Genomic DNA, 21,645 nt, shown 5'->3' with positions numbered 1-21,645 from the left:
TGGTTGGTAGAATCGAGGGTATATGGTAAAGCTGCTTGCTTTTGTTGAATTTTGTGGAGAGAAATTTATTCTCTTTGTTTGTGAGCAAGAATCTTGCGACTTTATTCCTTTAGTAAGCAGTTTTTCAAATGTTGTGTTTACTATTAAAGTTATGAGTTCCTAATTGAATTGCAATTTTAAAATGTGCTCATTTAGTTCAATGTGATTTGTATAATAAAGCAGCATTAATAGAACTAGAAATCATACTATTTACATAAGAACTAGGAGCAGAAGTAGGCCATTGGCCCTTCGAGCCTGCTTCCAACCACTCAATAAGATCATGACTGATCTTTTTGTGGCTGCACTCCACTTACCCGCCCTCTCACTGTATCCTTAATTCCTTTATTGTTCAAAAAATGATCTTAGCTTTCAAAACACGTACTGAGGAAACCTCAACCACATGAATGGGCAGGGAATTCCACAGATTCATTACCCTCTGGTTGAAGAAGTTCCTTCTCAATTCAGTCCTAAATCTACTCCCCTTAATTTTGAGGCTATGCCCTCTTGCCCTAGTTTCACCCAGCAGTGGAAACATCCTCTCTACTTCTATCTTAGCTTTTCCCTTCATAATTGTGGGTGACACGGTGGCTCAGTGGTTAGCACTGCTGCCTCACAGCACCAGAGTCCCAGGTTCGATTCCAGCCTCGGGTGTCTGTCTGTGTGGAGTTTGCACATTTTCCCTGTGTCTGTGTGGGTTTCCTCTGGGTGCTCCGGTTTCCTCCCACAGCCCAAAGGTGTGCTGGTTAGGTGAATTGGCCATGTTAAATTGCCCATAGTGTTAGGTACATTAGTCAGAGGGTCTGGGTGGGTTACTCTTCGGAGGGTCGGTGTGGACTTGTTGGGCCGAAGGGCCTGTTTCCACACTGTTAGGAATCTAATCCAATTGTAAGTGTGTCTATAAGACGTCCCCCCCTCATTCTTCTAAATTCCAATTAATATAATCCCAGTCGACTCAGTCTGTCCTCATAAGCCAACCCTCTCAACTCAGGAATCAACCTCATGGACCTCCTCTGTACCCCCTCTAGTGCCAGTACATCCTTTCTCAAGTAATGAGACCAATACTGCACACCACGCTCCAGGTGTGGCCTCACCAGCACCCTCTACAGCTGCAACATAACCTCTTTGCTTTTAAACTCCCTCCCTTTAGCAATGAAGGACAAAATTCTATTTGCCTTCTTAAATACCTGTTGCACCAGCAGACCAACCCTCTGTGATTCATGCACAAGGACACCCAGGTCCTCCTGCACAGCAGAGTGCTGCAAGTTCTTACCATCAAGTAATAGTCCTCTTTACTGTTATTCGTACCAAAATGGAAGACTTCACATTTATTAACATTATACTTTATCTGCCAGAGCTTTGCCCACTCACTCAAACTATCTATGTCCCTTTGCAAAGTTTCACACCCATCTGCACACTTTGCTCTACCACTCATCTTAATGTTATCCTCAAACTTTGATACACTACATATCATCTATATAAATTGTGAATAATTGCGGTCCCAACACTGATCCCTGAGGCACACCACTTCCTCAGAAAACTGCTCCAGACATTTCATATTTCTCAGGATTCATAGCTGTTATTTTTGACCAAGCAGACTCTTGGTTCGATTCCTGATCTGATTTTCATTTTAGAGTTAACATATTGATTCTTGCCCTTCCTATCTTAATTCGTTTGAAATCAAAATCATAATATGTGTTCAGTTAAAGAACACACTTCAGTTAATTGATAAGCAATTTTATCAGCTCTCCAGTTCAGGGTGTGCCTGTTTGCTGAATGATTCTAGCATCCTGAGCCATAATCTCTCTTCCTTGGAATGTATTCCAGTGGTCAATGATCCTCTGTGTGAAGAAGCACTCCAGATGTCAGTGGCACCAGTGACTCACTTATCTACAAGTCAGGAAGTTATGGATTCAAGTCTTGCTCAAAGACTTGACCACAAAAATCACGACTGACTTCCTAGTGCTGAGGGGTGCTGCACTGTTAAAGTTCCTACCATACGCAAGCTATCCATTTGGCCCATTAGGTTCACACCAACCCTCCGAACAGCATCCCACCCAGACCTACGCCCATCCAATAATCCTGCATTTCAGATGGTTAATCTACCTAGCCTGGACATCCCAGGACACTCCCAGCAATACAGCATGGCCAATCCCCCTAACATACACATCTCTGGGAGGAAACCAGAGCACGTGGAAGAAACCCATGCAGGCATGGGGAGAATATGCAAACTCCACACAGTTGCTTGAGCACAGAATCCGGGTCCCTCGTGAGGCAGTAGTGCTAAACACTGAGCTATCATGCCACCATGATGGTGTTTGATTTTGGCTAAGACATTAAAACAACATTTGCTCTCTTGGGCGGATGTACAAAATCCCATGGCACTCCTCAAAGGGAGAGCAATTACCTGATATCCCTGGTCTCAACCACCAAAACAGAATACAGTTTGCATGACATTGCGGTGTTAGTATTGGCCGATACATTTTCAACAATACAAAAGTGACTATACTTCACTGTAAATGTGCTGTGGTGTGGTGCTACATAAATAGAAATTTTGCCTCAAATGTGTGTTATGCAATCTTAGTTTTGCACCAAAATATAAACAGAAATTGCTGGGGAAACTCAGCTCTGTGCAGAGAGGAACAAAGTTAATATTTTTAGTCCAAAATAATTCTAAATATGAATTTGAATTGAATTTATTGTCACGTGTACTGAGGCACAGTGATAGGCTTTCTGTTGCGAGCAACACAGGCAGATCACAGAGTTAAGTAGCATAGATGTAACTAATAGGTAAATAACGGAGAAACCAAAACACAGGTACAAGCAAATGCTCAGAGTTTGATTCCATTCAGTATTCTAACAACGTTGAAACTTTATTGCTGGAACAGCACAGCAGGTCAGGCAGCATCCAGGGAACAGGAGATTCGACGTTTCGGGCACAGGCCCTTCTTCAGGAATGAGCAGAGAGTGTTCAGCAGGAGAAGATAAAAGGTAGGGAGGAGGGACTTGGAGGAGGGGAGTTGGAAATGTGATAGGTGGAAAGAGGTCAAGGTGAGGGTGATAGGTCGGAGTAGGGTGGAGGCGGAGAGGTCAAGAAGAAGACTGCAGGTCAGGAAGGCGGTGCCGGGCTGGAAGGATCCGGATGAGACAGGGTGGGGGGAGGGGGGATGAAGAAACTGGTGAAGTCCAAGTTCATCCCCTGCGGTTGGAGGGTTCCCAGTCGGAAGATAAGACGCTCCTCCTCCGACCGTCGGGTTGTTGTGGTTTGGCGGTGGATGAGTCCAATGACCTGCATATCCTCGGTGGAGTGGGAGGGGGAGTTGAAATGCTGTGCCACAGGTTGGTTGGGTTGGTTCGTCCGGGTGGCCCAGAGGTGCTCTCTGAATCGCTCCGCAAGTAGGCGGCCTGTCTCCCCAATATAGAGGAGGCCACACCGGCTGCAGCGGATGCAGTAGATGATGTGGGTGGAGGTGCAGGTGAATCTGTGGCGGATATGGAAGTTTCCCTTGGGGCCTTGGAGAGAAGTGAGGGGGGAGGTGTGGGCGCAAGTGTTGCACCTCCTGCGGTTGCAAGGGAAGGTGCCGGGAGTGGTGGTTGGGTCGGTGGGGGGTGTGGATCTGACAAGGGAGTCGCGGAGGGAGTGGTCTCTACGGAAAGCTGATAGGGGAGGGGAGGGAAATATATCCTTGGTGCTGGGGTCTGTTTGGAGGTGGCGGAAGTGACGGCGGATGATGCGCTGTACATGGAGATTGGTGGGGTGGTAGGTGAGGACCAGTGGGGTTCTGTCCTGGTGGCGGTTGGAGGGGCGGGGCTCAAGGGCGGAGGAGCGGGAAGTGGAGGAGATGCGGTGGAGGGCACCGTCGACCACGTCGGGGGGGAAATTGCGGTCCTTGAAGAAGGAGGCCATCTGTGTTGTACGTATTTTGAACTGGTCCTCCTGGGAGCAGATGCGGCGGAGACGAAGGAATTGGGAGAATGGGATGGCGTTTTTACAGGGGGCAGGATGGGAGGAGGTGTATTCCAGGTAGCTGTGGGAGTCGGTAGGTTTGTAGTAGATGTCCGTGTTGATTCGGTCGCCTGAGATAGAAACAGAACCCCACTGGTCCTCACCTACCACCCCACCAATCTCCATGTAAAGTTCAAAATACGTACAGCATCTGCAGACCTCACTTTCTCCTCGAAGTATTCTAACAACAGCAGGGTAGAAACTTTCGAAACCAGCTGGTGCGTGTGTTCAGGCTTCTGTACCTTCCTGTGATGATAGATGTTGTAGAAAAGCATTACCAGGGTGGGGTGGATCTTTGAGAATGCTGGTGGCCGTTCCTTGACTGCGGGTCAGGTAGATGGATTCTATAGATGGGAGATTGGCCGGGCCGAGTTCCCCACTCTCTGTAACCATCTACGATCTTGATGAGTCATTGGACTCAAAACTTTATAATGCTGTTTCTCTCTCCACAAATGCTGCCAGGCCTGCTGAGTTTCTCCAACAGTTACTGTTTTCATTTCAGAATCATCTGCAGTATTTCGCTTTTATTTGATGCTTGAACCATTTCTTTTTAAGTTGAGATATGTAATCATGTTAATCCCTGTTTATTCTTTTCTGTTCTATTTTAAGGTTTTCTTTTGGGAGCTATCCTCTGAAGTTTCTTTCTCTGAAGCTGAAGAACCTACCTGGTAAATATTTAACACTTTTTTTATCTTTATGCTTGTGTTTAAAAGTGTCAGCAGCTTAGCTTTTTTGAATGGCAACTGTGTCCCCATTGTAATCAAACTTATAGTTCTCTTCAATCCTGACTGTGCTTTGAAACCTACTCGAGTGAAATAATGTTTGGGCTGACTTCCAAAGAGTTAAACTTTCTAGTTCATAGCCCGCGCTTTGACTTTTAAAGATCGCTGTTCTCGCCCAAACCCGCCAACAATGTATCATGAACATGCCCCGAAGCTATGACCGGGAGAAGTAAATAGGTGCAGTGCTGTTACTCTGCTGTTTTATTCCTTCGGTCAGACTGTCCCAATTACAGAACAAACTGTAATTTCAAACTCAAAGGCACAAGATATAATGTGAAGGTTGCATCATTTTTCATGATTTCAAGAAATAGGATAAAAGAAATACAGCACAGAAACAGGCCCTTCAGCCCTCCAAGCCTGTGCTGATCATCATGCTCTAACTAAACTAAGAAAAACTTTCTGCCCTTATTCAGTCTGTATCCCCCTGTTCTCTCCCAGTTCATGTAACCATCCAGATGCCTCTTAAATGTTGCCAATGTACCTGCTTCCTCCACATCTCGTGGCAATGCATTCCAGGCTCCTATACCACTCCCTGCATAAATGTTTCCCCCACACATTTCCCTTAAACTTTCCCCCTCTCACCTTGACCCTGCGCCCCCCCCCCCCCTTTTAATTAAAACTTCAACCCTGGGAAAAAGCCTCTGAATATCCACCCTATCTATGCCTCTCTGTTTTGTAGAATGCATCAGCCACTGTCTTTCCACTGAAAACAATCCCAGTCTTTTTAACCTTTCCTCACGGCCAGTGCCCTCGAGACCAGACAACATCCTGACGAACCTTCTCTGCACTCTGTCCAAAGCTTCCACATCCTTCTGGTAACGTGGCGACCAAAACTGCACACAATACTTCAAATGGGACCTAACAAGGGGTTTAAGATAGCTGCAACACGATTTACTGACTCTTGTACTCCATGCCCTGGCCAATGAAGGCAAGCATGCCATATGCCACCTTAATCACCTTGGCAACCTGTGTTGTCACTATTAGGGAACCGTGGGCCTGCATACCCAGATCCATCTGTCTGTTAATGTTCCTCAGGGTTCTGCCATTTACAGTATAATTTACACCTAAATTTGATCCTCCAAAATGCATCACGCCACATTTGTCTGAATTAAGCTCCATCTGCCATTTCTGTGTCCAAGTCGCCAATCTATCTATATCCTGTTGTATCCTTTCACATTGCTCTGTTCTATCATTTCACAATCTTGACTGTGCAGTACAGTGTTCAAATCATGGAAGTGAGAACACAAACCTTAAAAACTGGAGTTTCTTAAAATTGTTGAAGGATATAGAATTTGACAAACCAGACAATAAAATATTCATCTGATAGACAGCCCACAATGTAGGGTTAGAGAGTATTAATGAAAGTGACAAGCTAGGCCATTCTTGGATGGTGTCAGGAAGCACTTATTCACCCAAAGGGTATCTTATTCTGACTGGAAGAGGGGATTCTCCAGGTGTGTGTGCTCACGCGTGTGTGCGCGTACACAAATTCTGCATTTTTAACACAGTCTGGATGCTAAGCATTCTGGGACTAGTGTGTGTAGATGGAGTTAAGGGACAGATCAGCTATGATCCCAGTGAATGGTGGAGCAGTTCCAAATGGCTTTGCACTGTTCCTGTGGAAAGAATTATGATGGAAGTAAAAATGAGTTCGCAATCAAGTAACTGTTGGTTAGCTCAGTTGGTAGGATGGCTAGCTTACAGCTGTAGAGCGAGAAGAATGAAGTGGGGTTAATTCCCATGCTGGCTCCTTCACAACCGCTCCTCTCACCTGAGGCACAGTGACCCTCAGGTTGAACCACCACTGTCAACTTTCTTTTTTAATGAGAGAAGCCTATGGTCCACTGGGACTATGGTGACTTGACCTTGCCTAATATATTATGTAGAGCTGAAAATGTGTTGCTGGAAAAGCGCAACAGGTCAGGCAGGATCCAAGGAACAGGAGAATCGACGTTTCGGGCACAAGCCCTTCTTCAGGCTTGTGCCCGAAACGTCGATTCTCCTGTTCCTTGGATGCTGCCTGACCTGCTGCGCTTTTCCAGCAACACATTTTCAGCTCTGATCTCCAGCATCTGCAGCCCTCACTTTCTCTCTAATATATTATTTACTCTACCACACAGCATCAAAGGCTACCCTGATATTTCCCATTAGAAATGCAAAAGTCATAAAATCAATCCTATGATGCATTCTCCATGTACAAATCTATAGTGTGAGGAAAAGGATGTTGGAGTTAATTGGAAGCTGAGCTTTACAAGGAATCTTGGTGAAAAGATTTCCTTTTTAACCTATTGAAGGCGGAAGCTTTTTCCCACAGTAATCATTAAGCAAATTTTTGATGGCCTCATTGTCATTCATCAACCGCGATCACAGGAGCAACTACAAAGGGAACATTGTCAACCCAGCACCAGAATGTTAATGAGCACTATTCACACCAAGGCTACAGCCAAAAGGATTATTGATGAGTGCAATGTGCAGATAATAAGCAAATAAATCCCTGTTGTATTCTGAGGGCAAACTGCTTCAAGTAACTCTCTCATGCTTAAAAATACACTTTCACACTTGCTGTCACAGTAACCAAGAATTGGCGACAAAGAATTAAAATGAACAGTGACGTTGTTTCGATTTACGTGATTCTGTCAAACATAACTCACTCCATGATTTTCCACAGTGAAAACAGCACTGGTAATCCATGGGGAATTTAAATCCAGCAGTGTGATAGCATTGACTGTGCATTTGCATAAGAAATTGCAAAGCCACCTCACTGACCTGTCCTAAACACCATGGCACATTGCCTTCAAGAAACCAGACACCGAGAAGTTAGTGAGACACCCCAAAAAATTTGTGCCTTATGGTAAGGTAACATTTTGTCCCTTCGAGTTCTGACACTGTCTTCCTCAAAAGGAAGTGGAAGCAGTGTCTTTGAATATTTTCAGAGCAGAGATGAACAGAATCTTGGAAAGGCAGGTTACCATAGCATTCCTAAAGCGTGGAAGCAGGCCCATTCTCAGGAGTGGGTAGTTGGAAATGTGCAGTTGACGTTACAATCGGATCAGGAATCGTCTCCAGCAGCAGAGCAGACACAAATGGGCAAAAATGGTCAACCTTTGCTCCTAACTCTCATGTTCATAAAGTAGACCATGATTACCAAATATTCCGCTTCACTAGCTGCCTCTGTTGTGAAGCATACAAAAACATGGTGGGTGGCACGGTGGCACAGTGGTTAGCACTGCTGCCTCACAGTGCCAGAGACCTGGGTTCAATTCCCGCCTCAGGCGGCTGACTGTGTGGAGTTTGCACGTTCTCCCCGTGTCTGCGTGGGTTTCCTCCGGGGGCTCCGGTTTCCTCCCACAGTCCAAAGATGTGCAGGTCAGGTGAATTGGCCATGCTAAATTGCCCATAGTGTTAGGTAAGGGGTAAAGGTAGGGGTATGGGTGGGTTGCGCTTCGGCGGGGCAGTGTGGACTTGTTGGGCCGAAGGGCCTGTTTCCACACTCTAAGTAATCTAAAACATATACTCTTTCATCCTGAAATGAGTCGAACTGCTACAACATTCACAACCAAGTCATCACCACCTCCCTGCTCCCCATCCTAGGGGAGCAGCATTTCACCTGTACCTTCTCCAATATTGTGTGTTGTATTCTCTGCACCCAGTGTGGCCTATTCTACATGGGAGAACCCAAACACAGACTGGGTGACTGCTTTGCAGAATATCTTTCATTGAATGGAATCCTACAGTGTGGAAATAGGCCATTTGGTGCAACAAGTCTACACTGACCCTCCAAAGAGTAACCCACCCAGACCCATGCCCCTACCCTATTACTTTACATTTACCCCTAACTAATGCACCTAACCTACAAATCCCTGAACACAATGGGCAATTTAGCATAGCTTAAAAATGTGTTGCTGGAAAAGCGCAGCAGGTCAGGCAGTATCAAAGGAACAGGAGAATCGATGTTTCGGGCATAAGCCCTTCTTCAGGAATGAGGAGGGTGTGCCAAGCAGGCTAAAATATAAGGTAGGGAGGAGGGACTTGGGGGAGGGGCGTTGGGAATACGATAGGTGGAAGGAGGTTAAGGTGAGGGTGATAGGCCGGAGAGGGGTGAGGGCGGAGAGGTCGGGAAGAAGATTGCAGGTCAAGAAGGCGGTGCTGAGTCTGAGGGTTGGGACAGAGAAAAGGTGGGGGGAGGGGAAATGAGAAAGCTGGAGAAATCTGCATTCATCCCTTGTGGTTGGAGGGTTCCTAGGCGGAAGATGAGGCGCTCTTCCTCCAGGCGTCCTGTTGCCATGGTCGGGCGATGGAGGAGGCCAAGGACCTGCATATCCTTGGCGGAGTGGGAGTGGGAGTTAAAGTGTTCAGCCACGGCGTGGTTGGGTTGGTTGGTGCGGGTGTCCCAGAGGTGTTCTCTGAAACGTTCCGCAAGTAGGCGGCCTGTCTCCCCAGTGTATAGGAGGCCACATCGGGTGCAACGGATGCAGTAAATGATGTGTGTGGAAGTGCAGGTGAATTTCTGATGGATATGGAAGGATCCCTTGGGGCCTTGGAGATAAGTGAGGGGGGAGGTGTGTGCGCAAGTTTTGCATTTCTTGCGGTTGCAGGGGAAGGTGCCGGGAGTAGAGGTTGGGTTGGTGGGGGGTGTAGATCTGACGAGGGAGTTGCGGAGGGAGTGGTCTTTCCGGAACGCTGATAGGGGTGGGGAGGGAAATATATCGTTGGTGGTGGGGTCTGTTTGGAGGTGGGGGAAATGACGAAGGGTGATACGATGTATCTGGAGGTTAGTGGGATGGTAGGTGAGGACCAGTGGGATTCTGTCCTGGTGGCGATTGGAGGGGTGGGGTTCAAGGGCAGAAGTGCGGGAAGTGGAGGAGATGCGGTGGAGAGCATCGTCAACCACGTCTGAGGGGAAATTGCAGTCTTTGAAGAAGGAGGCCATCTGGGTTGTTCGGTATTGGAATTGGTCCTCCTGGGAGCAGATGCAGTGAAGGCGAAGGAATTGGGAATATGGGATGGCGTTTTTACAGGGGGCAGGGTGGGAGGAGGTGTAATCTAGGCAGCTGTGGGATCAGTCGGTTTATAGTAAACGTCCGTGTTGAGTCGGTCGTCCGAGATAGAAATGGAGAGGTCTAGGAAAGGGAGGGAGGAGTCTGAGACGGTCCGGGTAAATTTGAGGTTGGGGTAGAAAATGTTAGTAAAGTGGATGAACTGTTCAACCTCCTCGTGGGAGCATGAGGTAGCGCCAATACAGTCATCGATGTAGCGGAGGAAAAGGTGGGGAGTGGTGCCAGTGTAGCTGCCGAAGATGGACTGTTCCACATATCCAATGAAGAGGCAGGCATAGCTGGGGCCCATGTGGGTGCCCATGGCTACTCCTTTGGTTTGGAGGAAGTGGGAGGATTGGAAAGAGAAGTTGTTCAGAGTGAGGACCAGTTCGGTCAGTCGAAGGAAGGTGTCAGTGGAAGGGGACTGGTTGGTTCGGCGGGAAAGGAAGAAGCAGAGGGCTTTGAGGCCTTCGTGATGGGGGATGGAGGTGTGTAGGGACTGGATGTCCATGGTGAAGATAAGGTGTTGGTGGCCGGGGAAGTGAAAATCATGGAGGAGGTGGAGGGCATGGGTGGTGTTCTGAACATAGGTGGGGAGTTCTTGGACTAAGGGGGACAGGACCGTGTCAAGGTATGCAGAAATTAGTTTGGTGGGGCAGGAGCAAGCTGAGACAATGGATTGGCTGGAGCAGTCAGGTTTGTGGATTTTGGGCAGGAGGTAGAAACGGGTGGTGCAGGGTTGTGGAACTGTGAGTTTAGAGGCGGTCGATGGGAGATCCCCTGAGGTGATGAGGTTATGGATGGACTGGGAGATTATGGTTTGGTGGTGGGAGGTGGGGTCATGGTCAAGGGGGCAGTAGGAGGAGGTGTCCGCAAGCTGGCGTTTAGCCTCAGCAATATACCCGTACCAACCAACCCAACCGCCCCGTGGCTGAACACTTTAACTCCCCCTCCCACTTGGCCTCCTCCATCGCCAGATCATGGCAACATAACGCCTGGAGGAAGAGAGCCTCATCTTCTGCCTCGGAACCCTCCATCCACAAGGGATGAATGTAAATTTCTCCAGCTTTCTCATTTCCCCTCCCCCCACCTTTTCTCAGTCGCAACCCTCAGACTCAGCACCGCCTTCTTGACCTGCAATCTTCTTCCCGACCTCTCCGCCCCCAGCCCCTCTCCGGCCTATCACCCTCACCTTAACCTCCTTCCAACTATCATATTCCCAACACCCCTCCCCCAAGTCCCTCCTCCCTACCTTTTATCTTAGCCTGCTTGGCACACCCTCCTCATTCCTGAAGAAGGGCTTATGCCCGAAACGTCGATTCTCCTGTTCCTTTGATGCTGCCTGACCTGCTGCGCTTTTCCAGCAACACATTTTTAAGCTCTGATCTCCAGCATCTGCAGTTCTCACTTTCTCCTACACAATTTAGCATAGCTAATTCACCTAACTTGAACACCTTTTGGATTGTGGGAAGAAAGCGGAGCACCCAGAGGAAACCCACCTCAGGTCTTTGCGCAAGCATGACCCCGACCTTCCTGTAATTGGTCATTTTAACAGAGCATTCTGCTCGCATGCCCATGTGTCTGTCCTCGGCATGCTGCAGTGTTCCAGTGAATAACAACACAAACTGGAGGAACAACTTCTCATCTTCAGACTAGGCACTTTACTGCCTTCTGGACTTAAATGTTGAGTTCAACACATTCAAATTGTGAACCAGCTCCCATTTCTTCCCTTTCTTTTAGCTTATTATCATGTCCTCTCTTCCCTCCACTTCCCCCCTGCCCCGCCCTACATCCCAGCAGGACTGTCTGTCCTTTCCTGTCTGGCAAGAGATATACCATTGTCCTGCTAATCTCACATTCCAATCACTTAATCTGAACTATCAACATCTTTTCTCCCTACACTCACTACCCACAGGCCACTCCCGCCATCACCCCCCCCAACCAAACAAACCATAGCATAAATGCTGTCACCTCCACATTTCACTTCAGCTCTGAAAAAGTAATCTAGATTTTCTCTGTGGATATTGTCGGACCCACTGTGATCTCCAGGTTTTACTGTTTTTAGTAAAGTTGGATTTATGTCACCTTGAGAAATCAAAGTACTTGTTGTTCACAAAACATAGGGGGCAATGGACCTTATCCTTCACAATTTTCGAAGATCTACCTTCAGAATCTAGGGCTATGATTCTATTAGTTAGCTCCCTCCCTAAGGGGATAGCTATCTCTTTATAAAGACTCTTCCAAAAAGGGGACCAGTTAGTCTGCTACATTTTCCATTTTCAGACTAAGATTGATTATCTTCCTCTCTTATCAGCATTATGTTCAATTATATACAAAGTTAAATGCTGTAGCAAAGATTAAATGGCAGAAGCGAATCTCAAATTCTTCCTTGACTTTATAGTCAAAATTGCATTATTTTTCCATCTTCGGAATATTGTCCATTTTAAAATCTTCACTGCTGCAAAACACTTCAAATGAATCATCACGATTTGATACCTGGAATGCTTCCTGCATATTTCCTGCACTCCAATCTTGTACAAACTTCAGTAAATCGCAAGCATTTTACACTCACACAATCGCACAACACGCTTGTGTAAGATCATGTAAAATCCAAGAAGTAGGCCATTCAGCCCTCTGGAACCTTCTCCATCATTCAATAAGATCATGGCCTCGCCTCCTCTTTCCCATCTGCTCCTCATAACTATTGCCTCTCTTCTATTATTGACTCTTGCTCCTGTAATTACATTGGCTCTGAGTTCCTTCTTCTTTCGTGTTCTCTTGTGCACTCATCACTCCATGTCTCAGTCAATGTGCTTAGATATGTTAACCTCCAATAGCACAGCACGTCTTCTATCCATTGCTCATCATCCTTCATTAATGGTCAATTCCAACAAGCCCCTTCCTCATCATTCTTTGGCACTCCCTTCCAGGACCACTATATATTGATGCTTCTCATCCTTTTGGAGACTGTTCTCTCATTTGTTTCTAGGGCCCATCTTACAGCTCCATATCCCAATATTGTAACAATATTCCAAGTTTCAGAAGTAATGCAGAACACACCCAAGGACTAGTTAGGAGCTCCAATGACAGGCCTTAACTATAGGACTCAGATACAAACTCAAAAAAGAATGCAGATTTCAATACCCAACATTCCCAAACATCATTGCTCAGGCTGTTCTTGTAACCTTCCCCAACACTGCAAATTTTCCAACTTACCACTGCTACCCCAATTCTGAATCTTGGGTATTCCTGTTGTCCAGAGCTTACATACCTGCCTACATCTCTCCTTCACGCTACCTCTTTACCTTCATCTCTCTCTCCCTCTCTCTTTCTCTCTCTCTCCTGCTTTTACGAAACTTTTACCTTCTGAGTAAGCTGTTGATCACCTAAGGCCTTCTTCTGCAGCTTGGTGACCATTTGTTTTTTGACAACAATCTATGAAGCAGCTTGGAGGTTTCACTACTTTGAGGGGTCCAGATAAATTCAAGTTTCTGTTGGTGCGTACAGGAAGTTGTTTCCACTGCGTAAATGCAACTTCCTGCACGTGACAGTCATAGAAAATAGGATGAGGAGCAGGCCATTTGGCCCTTTGAGCCTGCTCTACTGTTCAATATGATCGTGGCTGGTCACAAACCTCAGCGCCCTGTTCTCACTTTCTCCCCATAACTCCTTTTTGAAAACATTCAATAATTTGGCCTCAACTGCTTCCATACTCTCCAGTGAAGAAATCTCTCCTCATCTCAGTGCTAATGGCCTATTCCTGTACGTTTAGACTGTGATCTCCTGGTTCTGGACTCTCTTGTCATTGGGAATTGCTTTTCTGTGTTTACCCTGTCACGTCTTGTTAGAAAATTTGGTAGATTTCTGTGAGATCCCTCCTCATTCTTCTACAATCCAATGAATATATCCTAACCAATTGAATGCCATAAAAGAACATTCAGTCTAATAAAGATACATGGAGAGACAAGAGGCAGCAGCCACTTTTGTTAACCATTTGGGTTGACTTTTCTTAATCCGAATTTTATTTTTCTATATCCCATTTAGCCTACTTTGAATCTCATTGTTCCGATAAATATTTTTACAAACATTAAAGACTCAGATTATTTTCATCAGTTGTACAATTCACTCCTGTTACTACCAATGTGGGCAAATGATGGTCCAAACTTCCTGGACCTCCAGGACAATCAGAAGGAGGAAAGCCAATAGAACCCAATGCAACCAAACAAAAAAGACACTGAACAACAGAAACCACAATTAACTCACTTGATGCTGGATCTCTGGACGTCACTGATGTTGGAGAACAGGTGATGCCTCTCTGTTTTGGTCATGGTTAAGTTCAGTGCTTCAGAGTTCTTAAACATGCGGATCAGGATATCGAGACTCAGCATGTAGGAGTGTTCTGATGAAATCACTTCAAATATGGCCTGTTGAGAAGGACAGAGTTTACAGTTCAGAGGATTGACGAAGAGTCAGAACTGTGGCTTAATGCTTCTTCTCTTCAACGTCATCCTTGTTATCATCCTATCCTTTAGGAGAAAGTGAGGACTGCAGATGCTGGAAATCAGAGTTTAAAAATGTGTTGCTGGAAAAGCGCAGCAGGTCAGGCAGCATCCAAGGAGAAGGAGAATCGACGTTTCGAGCACTCCTGAAGAAGGGCTTATGCCCGAAACGTCGATTCTCCTTCTCCTTGGATGCTGCCTGACCTGCTGCGCTTTTCCAGCAACACATTTTTAAGCCATCATCCTATCCTTTGCCCTCCACAGCAAACAAGAACTTCAGGTGCTGGATTAGTGGTGCTGGAAGAGCACAGTAATTCAGGCAGCATCCGAGGACAGGCAAAATCCGAGGACAGGCAAAATCGACATTTCGGGCAAAAGCCCTTCCTGATGAAGGGCTTTTGCCCGAAACGTCGATTTTGCCTGTCCTCGGATTTTGCCTGTCCTCGGATGCTGCCTGAATTACTGTGCTCTTCCAGCACCACTAATCCAGAATCTGGTTTCCAGCATCTGCAGTCATTGTTTTTACCAAGACCTTCAGGTGAACATTCAGCCCCTTGAGCCTGCTCTACTATTCAATTTGATCATGGCTGATGAGGACCTCAATCCCATTTCTCAACCTTAGAGTCATAGAGATGTACAGCACAGACACAGACCCTTCGGTCCAACTCATCTATGCCAACCAGCTATCCTAAATTAATCTAGTCCCATTTGCCAGCATTTGGTCCATTTCCTGTAAAACCCACCCAATTTACATACCCATCCAGATGCCTTTTAAATGTTATAACTGTACCAAAATCCTCCACCACCTCCTCTGGCAGCTCATTTCATACACGCACCACCCTCTGCATGAAAAAGTTGCCCATTAGGTCCCTTTTAAGTATTTCCCCTCACCTTAAACCTATACCCTCTAGGGCTTATGCCCGAAACGTCGATTCTCCTGTTCCTTGGATGCTGCCTGACCTGCTGCACTTTTCCAGGAACACATTTTCAGCTCTGATCTCCAGCATCTGCAGCCCTCACTTTCCCTCTAGTTTTCCCCCCTACCATGGGGAAAAAGTCCTTGGCTGTTCACTCTATCCATGTCCCTCATTTTATAAAGCTCTATAGTCTAGGGGAAACAGCCCTAGCCCATTCAGCCTTTTCCTCTTACCCAAACCCTCCAACCCTGGCAACATCCTTGTAAATCTTTTCTGAAGCCTTTCAAGTTTCACAACATCCTTCCAATAGGAGGGAGACCTGAGTTGACCTTGGTTCATTAATTCAGGCAGACGGGTTGAACCGAAGGGTCTGTTTCCATGCTGTACATCTCTGACTCTGATTCGTCTCGCAAAAATATTTACAAATTTCAGAAATTCTCAATTGACTCTGCACTCACCAAGTAACTTTACAAGTGAAAGAATTCCAAGTTTTCCACTGTCTGTTGTGAGAAGAATTATTTTGTCACTTTCCTGAATGTTCTAACTCTAATTTTAAGGGTATGGCTTATTATTTAGGATTCCTCAGCCAGAGAAAATGGTCTTTCTCAATCTACCAGCAACTCTTTTGATCATTGTAAACACTGGAATAACTGATTTCAGGCAGATACCCAATCACCTGACGATGTCAAATCTTGCCATATCCCAATGACATTCGAAGATATTACCATCACTGAATCTCCCACTAGTTAACAGCCTTGTTTTACTGTTGATCAGAAGCTGAACTGATCAAATCAAATGAATATTTTGGTTTCAACAGCAGGTCAGAGGCTTGGAATTCTGCAGCAAGTAACTTGCCTCCAGACTCCTTAAAGACTACCCACTACCTGTAAGGCACTAGTCTGGATGGTTGCAGCCCCAACATTACTGAAGAAGTTGGATACCTGGTCGAAGCAGTCCATTTGATTGGCCAACCATTCCCCACCTTCATTGTTCACTTCCTTCACCACTGATGCACAGTAACATCAATGTGTACCATCTAAACAATATACTGCAGCAATTCAATAAAGCTTCTTCAACACCACCCTCCAAAACTATGACCTCTCATCTGGAAGGTGAAGGGCAATAGTTGTATGAAAACATCCCGTTCAGGTTCCCCTTCAAGCCACTCACCATCATGAGTTGAAAGTATGTCGTCTTTCCTTCAGTGTCACTGGGTCAAAATCCTGGAACTGCAACCCTAACAGCTTTATGAGATTACAGCAAATGAAGAAACTGGCTCACCACCACCTTCTCAAGGACAATTAGGGATGGACAATAAATACTGGCTCATCAAGCGATACAGCATCCAATGAATGAATGCATAAACCATCCAGTGATCTCAACTGACCTATCAATACCAGATGTATTAGGTTAAAAGTTGAGCTCAAAATTACATAGAACAGTAGAAGCCCTTCAGCCCTTGATGTTGTGCCGGCTTTCTATCCTACTCCAAGAGCAGACTAACCTACAGACCCTTCACTTTACTAACTTGCATGTGCCTATCCAAGCGTCGCTTACATGTTCTTAATGTATCAGATTGAGAATGTACCCCTTCCAGCTCCATCTTAATTTAGCCCCTTCCCACTCTCCCTACCTCTGCCTCATCTTTGATGGTTTGCATTGCCCTTAATGGGCTAGGAACTTAAATTTGAAACACAGGTGATTTACTGTTGGTGGTTAATACATGCAGAAGAACCACAGTGATTTAGTGATGGGAGGTTGTGTTTTGGTCATGTTCATAGCATCCAACCCATGCAGTTAGAGGCTATTCAGCCCATCAAGTCTGTCTTAACAATTCTGAAAAGCATTCCACCCAGACCCAAGCCCCGTAACTCCACATTTACCATGGCTAATCCACCTGGTCAGCACAACCCTGGACAATGTTGGGCAATGTTGCATGGCCAATCCACCTAATCTGTGGACTGTGGGAGGAAACCAGAGCATCCAGGAGAAACCCTCATAGACATGGACAGAATGTGCAAATTCCACACAGTCACTTGAGCCTGGAATCAAATGTGGGTCCCTGGTATTGTGGGGCAACAGTACTCACTGATGTGCCATGTATATCAGCACTTCTAGATATGAAAACAGAGTGAGAATGGGACAGTCTGTGAGAGTAGTCTGACACTTGTACTGTATAAATGCTCTCAAAATGTTGCTGTTTATTTAGTCCTGCTCCTTAATTCCAAGACTGAAATGTTCTTCCCAATGTTACAAAGGTCCAATTACAGGACACCAAGTAGAATGCATTGTTATTGAGTAGGAGTATCCTAGGCTGTACAGCTTAGTGTTGTGTGTTTACTGATTTGAGGTAATGGGATATCGAACCAAATCTAAATAATAGACTCAAAGAGAAACTGCTGGAGAAACCCGCAGATCTGGCAGCATCTGTGGAGAGAAAGCAGAGTTAACTTTTCAAATTTTGTGATCCAGATTTCGAAACATTAATTTTGCTTTCTCTCCACAGTTGATGCCAGACCTGCTGAGTTTCTCCAGCAATTTGTTTTTTTTTAATTTCAGATCTTCTGCATCTGCAGTTTTTGCTTTGTTTTATTTCAGTACTAAATTGTGGACTCATGGTTTGATTCGGGTGAATTTTGGGCCCCAAAATATTTTGCCTTTTATGACAGTCAGGTTAGAGCTGATGTGGAAGTGAAAATGAGAGATTCTTTAACTGAACATACTTTCCCCAGAATACTATTTCCCTTTTTAACTGCAGTCAAAATAACAGGAATTCATTCTTGGCCCAATATCATAAACCATAAAATACACAGGTCACTGCAGACAACTGAAAGACTGTTCTGGTTTATATTTCCGACTGCTCCAGTTTAATAAGTAATTTACAACAGAGATGATAAAATGTCATTGTGAATCTGCATATAAAAGGAAAATAGTTGCTTCAGGTTGTTTACACAGAGCTTTTTTTTAACTTTGAACGGGATGAAACTTTCCATTTAGTTAATGGTGGGCATTTAAGCACAATGGGGTGATGGATTTGTACAATAATTACAGTGGTCACTCCCAATTCATGTACTAGGAGTAAGTCAGGACTGCAGATGCTGGAGACCAGTGTTGAAGAGTGTGGCGCTGGAACAGCGCAGCAGGTCAGGCAGTATCTGAGGCGAAGGAGAATCGACGTTTCGGGCATAAGCCCTTCATCAGGAAATTTCCAGCTCTTCAGATACTGCATGTCCTGCTGTGCTTTTCCAGGGCCGCACTTTTCGACTCAATTCATTTAAAACAGACCAAAAGCTGAGGTGAAAGAAACCCTGGTGGAGGACACCTTTGGGCGCCTGAGTCTAAAGTTATCTATATCTTTAGAAGTATGTGATATTTATCACATCCTGTGGTATAAGAATGTAGGCATTAGCAGTCAGCAATAGGGCTTTCAGCCCAATAAGCCTGCTCGGCCATTCAATAATATGGAGGGTGATCTGGTGTGGCCTCATCTGTGCTTTCCTCTGACCCCCATAATCCTGCTCTCCCTTTGGGATCAAAAATCTATCTCACACAACATGAGTAGCTTCAATAAACCTGCCTCCACTGCTTTTTGAATAATAGAATTCCACAGACTAACAACCCTATGGAAGAAAGAGTTCTCATTTTGTCTGTCTTGTAATTTCCACCTTAAATTACACTCAACAATATTTACTGACAAAAGTCAATCAAATTTGTATTTGAATGGAATCTGTTTCCACCGAGGAGATTGGTTTTATGCACTGACTACTCACTGGAATATCATTTCATCAATCATTTAAAGATTTTCCCGCTCAAGTGCAAACCAGGCATCACATTCTATTGTTGCGGACAAGGTTAGACAGTTTCTTGTAGTCTATATCATCTCTTCCCTGAGGCAATCTAGTAACATCAATCCCAGTAGCTCACAATTGTGACTCTTCCAGTTACCAAGGTGGCTGTAAAAATCTAACCACGGTTTCATTTAAAGGTGCCATGTACCTCCTGCCTCTTTTTCTCCTCCTGAGTGACGGTCTGCAATATTCCATTCTTCTTCACCTGAAGGGAAAAGCACAACTATTATTTCTAAATACTACAGTGACCAGAAGAGTACAGCAGAAAACTCAACAAGAAACCTGTGTCAACATCCACTTGTCTGGATGACTGCAGCTCCATTGACAGTCTGGAAGCTCAGTACCATCCATGACAAAGCAACGCTGCTTGTTTGGCATCCCATCCACCACCTTCAACATTCAGTCCATTTGCCACCAATGCAAAGTTGGAGCAATGTGAACCATTCACATTTCAGCATTCTGTGACACCCCTGGCCAGTCTCATGATCTTGACCACCTCAAACAATATTGAAGGCAGGTACACATCAATACTGCCATCTGCCAATTCCCCACCAATGCCAGATCCACCCTCGCTTGGAAAAACATCGCTTCTTCTTCAGTACGGTCAGTTCAAAACCTCACTGCACTACACACTCTTATGTGGATCAAGGTGACAGCTAGCCACCACCAACTGAAGGCAGTTAGGATGGACAATAAATGCTGACTTTGCTAGTGACACCCATACCTTCAAACGAATAAAAACTAGAAGGTTTGTTAAGATTTACAAAACTGGGGAAAGTGAGAACTGCAGACGCCGGAGATTAGAGTCGAAAAGTGTGGTACTGGAAAAGCACAGCAGGTCAGGCAATGTCCGAGAAGGAGAGTCAATGTTTCGGGCATAAACCTTTCATCAGGAAGGGGAGGTGGGGATGCTGAGAGATGAATGGGATGGTTGGGGTGGGGGAAGGTAGTTGGGAAGGCGATAGGTGGGGAGTGATGATGATAGGTCGGAGCGGATAGGTGGAAATAATGGTGGACAGGTAGGACAGTTCAAGGCAGCAGTGCCAAGTTAGAGGGTTGGATCTGGGATGAGGTGAGTGAAGGGGAGACGAGGAAACTGGTGAAATCGATGTTGATGCCATGCAGTTGGAGGGTCCCAAGATGGAAGATGAAGCGTTCTTCCTCCAGTCGTCAGGTTGCTAGGATTTGGCGGTGGAGGATGCCCAGGACTTGCATGTCCTTGGCGGAGTGGAAGTGGGAGGGGGAATTGAAGTGGTCAAACAACCAATCACAAGACATGAAGCACATTAAAGCCTCAGCTGAACTCTAAAAGGATTCAGTCTGGATTGAACCTGCAGACAAGGGTGTAGATTGGGGAATTGCAAGCCTAAAATAGGGAAAATCTTCGAGGAGAAAGTGCGGTCTGCAGATGCTGGAGATCAAAGTTGAAACTTTATTGCTGGAACAGCACAGCAGGTCAGGCAGCATCCAGGGAACAGGAGATTCGACGTTTCGGGCACAGGCCCTTCTTCAGGAATGAGCAGAGAGTGTTCAGCAGGAGAAGATAAAAGGTAGGGAGGAGGGACTTGGAGGAGGGGCGTTGGAAATGTGATCAAATGTGATCACCTATCACATTTCCAACGCCCCTCCTCCAAGTCCCTCCTCCCTACCTTTTATCTTCTCCTGCTGAACACTCTCTGCTCATTCCTGAAGAAGGGCCTGTGCCCGAAACATCGAATCTCCTGTTCCCTGGATGCTGCCTGACCTGCTGTGCTGTTCCAGCAATAAAGTTTCAACTAAAATAGGGAAAATTCCTGTCAAGCACAGAATTCTTTTTCAACTGGTGGAAAATCAGGAGATGTCAATCTTTATTCATGAAATCCATGTCTGATTCTCCAATCAGTGCGGCTGGCAAACCAGACTAATCTGAACAGGCACAATGGGCAAAATGGCCTCTTTCTGTGCTGCAGGTTTCTCTGGTTCCACCCTGATACACCTTGGTTTTAAATCCGAGAGGAGCAGAAGTACCCTGCCACAGAAATTTGTTTTAAAGTTTAAAGTAATCTGGCAGAGCCAGGAGTTATTTTATTCATTCACTGATGATTGGGGCCACTGACAAAGCTACTATTTATTGCTCAACCCTAACTGCTCTCAAGTGAGCTGCAATTTACGTGGTCTAGACACTCTTAGGAAGGGGGTTCCAGAATTTTGACCTAGAGACAAAGACATGTCAATATTGTTCCAAGTCACAATGGTTTGGGGCTTGAAGATAATAACATTCCTAAGCAACTGTGCTGCCTTTTGTCTTCAAGGTGCTAGAAACAGCATTGTTTGAAGGTGTTACCAAAGGAGCCATGGTGAGTTACTGCAGTGCATCTTGTAAATGGACTCAGAAGTAGTGGTGCAAGTGAATTTTTAATGTGGAGCATGGGGTCCCAAACAAGTGAGCTGCTTTTTCCCGGATAGTTGTTGACTCATTGCCAAGCTTGGGTTTAGACTGTCAGCAGTTTTAGGAAAAATGGAAAAGTGAAACATGAAAATA

General features: G+C 45.5%; 1 protein-coding gene across 4 annotated transcripts in view; it reads right to left on the bottom strand.

Annotated features, from left to right (window-relative positions):
- LOC122555663 (rho guanine nucleotide exchange factor 26-like) overlaps positions 1-21,645 on the bottom strand; it is a 216,337-nt gene that overhangs the window by 141,473 nt on the left and 53,219 nt on the right. For 3 of the 4 annotated variants that reach the window (XM_087993351.1, XM_087993350.1, XM_087993349.1), the window contains 2 exons: positions 19,273-19,329; positions 14,124-14,284 (listed from right to left, as the gene is read on the bottom strand). In XM_087993351.1, the coding sequence (XP_087849477.1) occupies positions 14,124-14,284; positions 19,273-19,329 (218 nt within the window). The remainder of the gene's footprint in view (positions 1-14,123; positions 14,285-19,272; positions 19,330-21,645) is intronic. The other variant, XM_087993352.1, reaches the window with a different exon arrangement.

This window comes from Chiloscyllium plagiosum, unplaced genomic scaffold, assembly GCF_037043375.1.
Source record: "Chiloscyllium plagiosum isolate Xiang-an unplaced genomic scaffold, Cpla_swu_hap1 HiC_scaffold_13, whole genome shotgun sequence".
Classification (NCBI taxonomy): domain Eukaryota; kingdom Metazoa; phylum Chordata; class Chondrichthyes; order Orectolobiformes; family Hemiscylliidae; genus Chiloscyllium; species Chiloscyllium plagiosum.
This window is presented reverse-complemented; position numbering and strand designations above follow the sequence as displayed.